This window comes from Macrosteles quadrilineatus, unplaced genomic scaffold, assembly GCF_028750875.1.
Source record: "Macrosteles quadrilineatus isolate MER2022 unplaced genomic scaffold, UCM_ALF_1.0 Scaffold_9__3_contigs__length_116548681, whole genome shotgun sequence".
Taxonomy (NCBI): Eukaryota; Metazoa; Arthropoda; class Insecta; order Hemiptera; family Cicadellidae; genus Macrosteles; species Macrosteles quadrilineatus.
Window position 1 is genome coordinate 107,957,465 of NW_026542602.1, and position 8,796 is coordinate 107,966,260.

The 8,796-nt window shown below is 36.4% G+C and overlaps 1 protein-coding gene across 7 annotated transcripts in view; it reads right to left on the reverse strand.

Moving 5' to 3' along the window:
- The window catches only part of LOC129002446 (dmX-like protein 2), a 205,566-nt gene that overhangs the window by 51,682 nt on the left and 145,088 nt on the right, over positions 1-8,796 (reverse strand). For all 7 annotated transcript variants that reach the window (XM_054430251.1, XM_054430254.1, XM_054430249.1 and 4 more), the window contains 7 exons: positions 8,520-8,627; positions 4,229-4,405; positions 3,539-3,784; positions 2,366-2,518; positions 1,688-1,920; positions 1,368-1,543; positions 214-347 (listed from right to left, as the gene is read on the reverse strand). In XM_054430251.1, coding sequence (XP_054286226.1) covers positions 214-347; positions 1,368-1,543; positions 1,688-1,920; positions 2,366-2,518; positions 3,539-3,784; positions 4,229-4,405; positions 8,520-8,627 — 1,227 coding nt within the window. The remainder of the gene's footprint in view (positions 1-213; positions 348-1,367; positions 1,544-1,687; positions 1,921-2,365; positions 2,519-3,538; positions 3,785-4,228; positions 4,406-8,519; positions 8,628-8,796) is intronic.

The following is an 8,796-nucleotide window of genomic DNA, read 5'->3' on the forward strand; positions in this document are numbered from 1 at the left end:
TGAATTATCAAAACGTTTTGCCTTTTTCTTTAGGTTGTCCCACAAGGTAAAACTCTCTCTCTGTCACAACGAACCTATCATGTGAAAATAAAATGTATTCTTCCCCACCTCATCCTTAATAACTAAACTAGGTGCCAAACTTTTTAAGAATATAAAAATTATCTGGAAAAATGACTCATTACACTGTGCCGACAAGATATGAATGCATATTACCAGGCCACTTGGATGGTTGGGTGCTGACGGTGACTGGTTCGTCTGTGCTGTATCTACGCTTGCGACTGCTGGCAATCAGGTGACTACTGGAGTTGACACAAGACAAGTTCTCTACTCCAGCGACCCCGCAGAACCTGGGGAACACAGTAATGTATGATAATGTTATTGATAGGGATGGACGGGATTGTACTTTTAGTTAAGGGTGTGATTTTCATTTTCGTCCTGATTTTTAGGACGGGAGGAGATTTTTCTTTCCCTGCAACAAGGGTAACTTTAGTTTGTTTAAATTATCTTGAGTACAAAATCTTGCAAATGGCAAAATAATGAGAAAAAAAATATATAGTCTTAATGGCTATGTTGTATTGATAATAGGTAAAAATGGAAACTGCTAAGGACAAACAGGTATTTAAGCCAACTATCACTGGATTTTTTTAAAATATGAGGGGATTTTAGACCATGTAACTACCAATATGAAAGCAGTTTTACCTGTCGTAATCATGAATTTTGTAACCCATACTAATCAATATTCCCAATGTCAACAAGACTACAATTCTTAATTCCCCAGACCTAGGAAGGATTTTACGATTTTGCCATGATCACAAAAGTACATCACCTACCATAGCAATGAAATCGTGAACTATCGTGAACATTTCCCAATAATACAGGGAGATTTTTTTTCAGCACCATCTATAGCATTTGCAGCACCATCGTGAACATCACCCACCTGTGACCATGGCCAAATCCTGACCATCTCTCACGATCTCGGAGATTATCCATCAATACAGCCTTCTGCGTTGTTGGAAACCTTGTGAACATGTTCCGTGATTGTAGCACCATTGTGAACATTTCTCCCAGTCTCAGAGTTACTGATAACATGTTCTGCTATCACAGCACCATCGATAACATGTACCTTGATCACGACACCATCGATAGCACATCCCACAATCAGGGTTTTATCGAGAATATGGATCGTGATTGTGGCGCAGTTGGTGTAATGCCACACTATCACGATGCCATCATGAACATTTTCCGTCATCATGGCAAAATCGTTAACATCTCTTGCAATCATGGCAAAATTGTTAACCCCCGTCCCATGAAAATTCGAAATTAAACCTAATCTTGTCCCAAAGGTTGGGACTTCCTTCATATCTCACCCGTCCACTGTCTGTTTGACGCTGCAGCTGTCACTGTCACACAGAGACTGGTAGATACATGAGGACAGAGCCACAGACAGATCTCTCAATACAAACACCTCACTGAGGTTGACTCTACTGAGGGTGGGGGGCGACCTCAGCTCAACAATGGTTTGTAGCATGTCATGGGCCAGGTTCTGAAAACACAAGCCTTTACGTTGAATCCAGTATAGTTCAGAGGGAAATTACAACAACAAAAAACATCAAAATCAATAAAAAATGCAATGTAAACAAGTTTTGGTTATGCCATATGCGTTAGGAAAGTCATTGGTTCAATGTACCTGGAGGTGTCGGACAGGGTCGGCCACCACAGTTTTGTTACACGCCACACTGGCCGACAGCAGTGGTAGTGTTGTAGGGAACGGCAGAGGAGACAGCAGCTGTTGTTGTGTCTTCTCCTGCTGTAACTCCTGTAGTAGTAACACCAACTCCATCCTTACACTAGCCAAACCTCCACCACTGGCACCGTGCAGACTACAGTAGGACAGCAGTGTGCGCAGCAGCGTCTCATTGGCTGCACAAGTCAACATTCAATTTAATCTTTACATTGGCTACAACTTGAACTTTATAGGCTTCAGACCCTTATGGACCTAAGCTAGCTCAACTCTAACACTGGGGGTTTGTTGTTTACTTTCTACAACTATTGTATCCGGTTCCTATCTCTGTGCAATGTTCAGTATTGCTGTAGTATTCATTAATGGTGGAAAGGAAAACCAACCGTCCCACCAAGAATGAATTGCAGTAAGTCATTTAATTCTTGTGGTTTAACAAGTAAACCCCAATAAAATGTATTGCCAACTTTTATATAATTAAAAAAATTAACTAAGACAAAATGAATTTAAAAACATTTAACATTATTTATATTCAACCATACTGTATTTAGATTATCTGATTACATGAAAAACTAAACATGATGTTTTATTTTTATGTACTCATCTTGTACAACTATTTATTTATACCTTTGAGCCACTTTTTACGACGGGCAGCCCTTTGCACCTTAGCCTCAAAGTCGAGCTTCTCTGCCATCAGGATCTCATGTAGTGTTGGCTTCTCTTTGTTGAAGGTTGGAGTGTTGTTATGATCTCTTAGATCACTTGGGTCTGTAGGATCATCTGAAATAATAAAATTTATAAGCAAATGCTACACTTGTGATAATCTATATCATCCAATTCCATTAAAGCTTATTATAGTACAAAATCTGACAGCAACTAAATTTTATGTTTCTGCAACTTAAAGGCATTGGGCAGTAGCAGTCTTATTAAATACTTATAAACTATATGAGAGACCAGGTGTTGGAAACTACCGGTATTTATCTTATTGAGAAATAACTTTTGGATTACTGTATGTTAGGTCAACTCAAAAGATTGAAATACCGAGAGTGCAGCAAAGTGATCATGTCTGTATAGAACTAATACTGGTTTTTGTTGGAAGGGACTTAAATGTCAATTAGAAGTTTATGACATGTGTGTGGTTTAAAGTTGCCAGTGACATTCAAACCATCAATCCCAAAAATATCGCAATTCTCTTTTACATTACCACAACCAGAACTGTTCCTTCCTGTTTTTTTTTTTTTTGTCCCACCTTTAAATCTTGGAACACTTGGTTCTAGCCCAAAACTGTTTTACACATTACTTTACGATAGTCCAAAGGGTTGCAGCATTATCACATTTTGGTGATTGACTGGGTGATATGGGCTGCAGGTAGCTGAATATTATTTTTGGGTCAGGTCCTGAGGTATCCATTTAAATAATATTATTTGGTCAAACTCATGTCGGATTGAGTCAAACCGAACTTTAATTTTCACGATAGCACAAAGCATCTCTGTAGCAGCTCAATAGAAAATTAATCATTTTTCCAAAATTGGCATAAAGATGTTCACGGTTTTGCTGCAATTATGGAAGACGACGATTTTGGCCTGACCACAGAAGGATTTTACAATTTATTTGACCACAGAAGACATTCTTGATTTCATTGTAGCTGTAAAAGATGTTCACCAAAACAAGAGTTTTTGCTACAAGAGACCCAAGGGCCAACATTTTTGCTATGATCCAAAGTAAACGATTGGCCCAAAGAACCCTACGGTGGACAATTCCTCAATGAGTGTCTTGTGACTTTGTTATGGAGCTACTTACTGGGGGCATCTGCCAGCTCCACATCTCCTGGACTGTAGTTGCAAAGCTGTCTTAATGCCTCCACCTCTCTCTCTAGCCACAGGTACAACTGGTACCTCAGTTGACCTCCGTCCACCTCGTAGCCAGTAGCCAGTGTAGACAACTCCTCCATCAGTATCTTGAGGCACGCCACAAACTTGAGCTGTTGTGCCATGATGTCCAATGTACCACCAACCCGCTCATCTTCCTCTTCTGTTCCGTTCACTTCTGTAAGTATCGTCGTAACAATATTCAATGACAAATTTTTTATGAATAACAATTTTAACATATGTTGTTTTACGTAAGCATTATTTTGGATAAAATTTCTGGTCAATTAACAAAAAAATTAAATCAAAATTTATAAGAGTAAAATTTTAAGGCCTAAAAATTAATAAGGTACCACCAACAATTTGGGATCCGTTCTTGAATCAGAACCTTTCCCAAGGTATTTTAAGTATGTTACTTAAGAATTCCAAATAATTTAATTTGATAAACTGGATCTTAAAACGTGCAACTTTAATAAATCTAGATTGAAAAAAAACCCAAGAAAATCACTGACTGATCAGACATAGAATAAACTAGAACTGATACACTTGATTTAAGGCTGTAGTTAATAGGCTGATTAAAAATCCTGAAATTATTAATTTCCAGCATAAAAAGTACATCATATACCTGGCTCAAGTTTCTGGTCAATCTTCATCGCCATAGGAGCCTCGGCCTCCTCGTCACTCCCGTGCTCCGGCTCCAACTCCGGGTCATCCCAACGGATCACCAGGTCATCATCCTTGTTGCTGGTCACAGGCTGAGACCAGTCAAACTCTGCACTGGACGACCAGTCCATTGAGGACTCTGTGACACAAACTACACATTAGACACTGTCTGAAGCTTTAAAATTACCAGTATACCAACCATCAAGAGTAACCATTCATTCAAGCCAAACCAACTGCCATTAAACTGGTTTTTGGAAAAAGTACCGGTACAGAGAGTCATTATCGAAATTTGGTTGTGGATAATTGGGTAGGCCTACGTTCCAATAGTATATGGACCACAGGCCTTTTGGTGGCATAGCAGCGATAGTAGCGAAATAGTGGCGAGTCAAAACCGAAACTGATATATTGGAAAAGCGATTGTTACAATCAAAACAAAATCTCATAGATCTTCCGAGATGGCAGCAACATACACGATCACCCAGTGTAGTTGTGATTTTTTACTTGACACAACAGCATTTGAAATGCCGTAATGAGTGGAAACCTCAATTGTAGGCTTTTGGTGCTGATGATTAAAAAAATGCAAGTTTCCCAGTCCAACACTGATTCACAGTCTTTTTCCCGGTTATCAAAACTCAAGTACAACTTCATACACACAGAAATTCCTGTTCCCAACCTGGATAATGGCTAGTTATTTTATTTCATTTACAGTTACAATTATTGTACCTGCGATCAATCAAATCCGTTTTAAAAGCCACATTTATTTCACTTGGTTTTGGATTTGCTTACAAACGTGATCGGAAATGGTTACTCAGTATTCGTAAACAACATTTAATGTAAACATATCAGTGACAGCTAGAAAAAAGAATCTTTATCCAAACAGCTGTTCGTAATTTCATAAATGACGTATGTAGTAGACATAGAAAGAAAACTTCGCAAACAAAACTCACAAAATTGGGTTTTTGATCGTCCGGTATTTTATTTCCAAAATAGTGAGGCCATATTTTAATGGCTAAAGACACTCTCGTTAATCCTGTGAATATAATTAAACTATTAAAATCATTGTGGGTGCTCTAGTTTTCTTGGAGTAGGCCGCGAAAAATGCCTTCTCGGCCGTGATAGACAGGCAGACAGTAATTGATATAAGACTTGTTTCGGCTTCTTTAATGTATAATATGTAAAAATAACCAAAAAATGTATAATTTTGAGCAATGTACAGACATAACTCTAATTTTCCCAATTTTATAATTAATTTCCACCTGTAATAATATCAACGTGAAATATTTATGTGTGAAATAATAACGTGTCATCTGATGATAGATATTATTAGCACAATGATTCATCCTAAATTTGATAGAAGATAATGATCTAATCAATCAGCAGCTTAATTCAGGTTTTTAGGTAATCATCAAGATAAATATTTAAATACATACAGAACCATAAATCATCAACAATTTCTTTGTAGATATAGGATGGTAAACTTGCAATGTTTTTATAAAATTGAATTAAGGAAAGAAAAACATTTATTGCTAAGCTGTTAAAAATACATGAGTGAATACCAGGGGAGTCCCTCACTCCTTACTCAATGGCAAACTTAGCTTCTTATAACCTTGGCCAAACTCATAACCTTTCCCTAATTATGAACTTGAAATTCCTACTTTTAGCAAATTCCCCATATAGGCTAGAGAATAAGCTACTGTGGATCTCATGGTAAGAACTGGACCCGGGACAGATTTACAATTTTGTTTTGAAGTCCCCAGAGGCCAAAAACAACATTCGTTCAAATTCATATATATATATGTGTGTGTGTGTGTCTGTTAGCACGATAGCTCAAGCAAAAATCATCAGTTTGATTTTAATGCAATTTATTACAAATGTGTAAACCTATGTAAATTCAAACGAGTTCTCGATTGAGCATGATCGGACTATGGGTACAAGTATTTATGGGGGGTTTTTAAGAGTAAAAATTGATTTTTTCCATTTTTGACCAAAAAACATAAAATTGTGCATTTTTAGCGAATTTCCCTATAGGGAAGTAGCTATTACCGTAGGTCTCATGGTAAGACCTAAGCCCGGGACCGATTTACTTTTTCATTTTGATGTCCCCAGAGGCCAAAAACACCATTCGTTCAAATTTTTATATATCTATATATATATATTATATATATGTGTGTGTGTGTCCATCCGCACGATAACTTGAGTAATTTTTGTCCGATTTTGATAAAATTTGGTTTGAAGGTGTAAGGCGGGATAAACTTGAATGAGTTCGCGAACTTGCATGATCGGACTATGGGAACGGGGGTTTATGGGGGGTTTTATGGGGTAAAAATATGTTTTTCCCATTTTTGACCCTAAAAACACAAAATTTCACAATCACAATTTCTTTTTAAACCATTTTGTAGAGCTTAAAAAAAAAAATAATTTAGTAGATTGAAGCGTTATTATGCGCCTAATTGTTAAGGAGAAAATTCAAAAAAATTCTAATCTAAAAATTCCCATGTTAGTCTTATGGAGAATAAGTCAACTGTTGTAGTTTGCTTGTTTATGAACATATTTTGATCAAATTTGGAAAATACATGAATTTTTTACTAAACCGCAGTACCTTTTAATATTTTACATAAAAAAAACTTTTTTACCCTCCCTGTTGCAGCAAACCTAAGTAGGTACTCATTAAACTAATTCTGTTTAAATAGGGAATAAATGTGATATTTTTAAGGAGACATTTTAGTTTAAATCCAATCAGGCAAATGGAAATTCGCTAAGTCTGCAGGTTTGCTGCGGCGGGGGTATTTTCTAAACCATTTGTTAGAGCTTAAAAGAGAAATAGCTTAGTACTGTAAATTGAAGCATTTTTGCATGCCTAACAGAGTCCTTGGAGCCTAGACGTTTTAACTCATAAAACAATTAAAGAAATACAAAGAAAATTTCTAATCCCACAGTATACTAGATAATTAAATTACAATCACTCTGGTATATACACCAATGGTATATACAATCAATGGTATATACTCTGGAATATATATTTTTTGACGGTAAATAACTATTTAGCGGCTGTTTGAAATTAACGAAATTAACATTGCTCTTATGGCGGGCAAATCCAAGATATCCAAGATACGGGTCAGCTTCCATCGCCTCCCTTGGATAAAAATTCAAAACTACAAAGAATATTTCTAATCTCACTGTATACTAGATATTTAAATTATAATCACTTCCTTCAGCAGCTGTTTGAAATAATCCAAGATGGCTGCTAGCCTCCAAGGACTCTTAAGGAGAAAATTATAAAAAGGTAAATTAAAAATTTTCATGTTATTCTGATGGAGAATAAATAAACTGATTTGTGTACAGTTGAACCTCAAACCTCGATAAAACTAATTCCTCGATAAGACAATTTATTTTTAATCCCCTTGACACTTTCATATAGGTCAATGCTAAAAACACCTCTATACAACGTAGTAATTAAGTTAAAAACCTCCATAAGACGAATTTGTTTGTGACATGGGCTCGGACTGATTAACCTCTATACAACGAATATTCTTAGCACAAAACCTCTACAAGACGAACGTGACCTCTATAAGACGAATTTATCATAATCTTAACCTCAATAGTACGTAGTTTTCAAAACAAACGGAAGCTTGTCTCATCATGAAACCCCCACCCATCCCTCCTCCTTCCTCAGTCATTGTTTGGAGAAACCTTGGAGCGAGGAGAAACCTCTATAAGAAGAATAACAGAAGCATAAACCTCGATAAAACGACCCTCTTTATTAAGAATACCTCTATAGTACGAATTTTTCCAATACCCCTTGAAATTGGTCTTATAGAGGTTCAACTGTAGTTTACTTACTTATTGATATATTGTAATACAATTCGGCCAATTTGTTTATATCATAGTAAGCTACCCACATTTCATTTAAATAACACACCTTTCCTGTAGCAGCAACCTAAGTATCCATTTAAATTCATGTTATTTAAAATGAAATAAATCTGACAATGTTAAGGGAATATTTTAGTGGAAATGCAGCCAGGTAAATGGAAATCCCGTTAGCCTGCCGGTGTGCTGCGGAGGGGGTATTTTACAACAACTGATAAAAAGTTAAAAGTTCAAAAATTAGAATGTAGTTGTTCTACATTATATTCTTCAAGTTTTAAGCGAACTGGCATTTTATACTAAGAATATGAGAAGAAAGTAAGCATGTTACAACTGTATTCTAGTTGTGAATGATACAGATGCTGTATAAAATTGTGTAGTTATTTTACCTTTTTGAGCCACAGTGGCAGAGTCCTTCTCAGCATGATCTGTATGCAGGATGCCAGTCTCTATTTGGAAATCTTGATGCCTTGCTTTAGTGGGGCTGCTCATCAAACCTGCAACACAAGTACATTGTTACTAGATATTATATATTTAGAAATATGTCCATTAGCACGAGGACTAGGATAAAAATATTCAAATTTTGATGAAATTTGGTACAAACAAGAACACCTATATTTATTCTAAAGAGTTTGGAAACCAGTATGATCAGACTATTGGAACAGT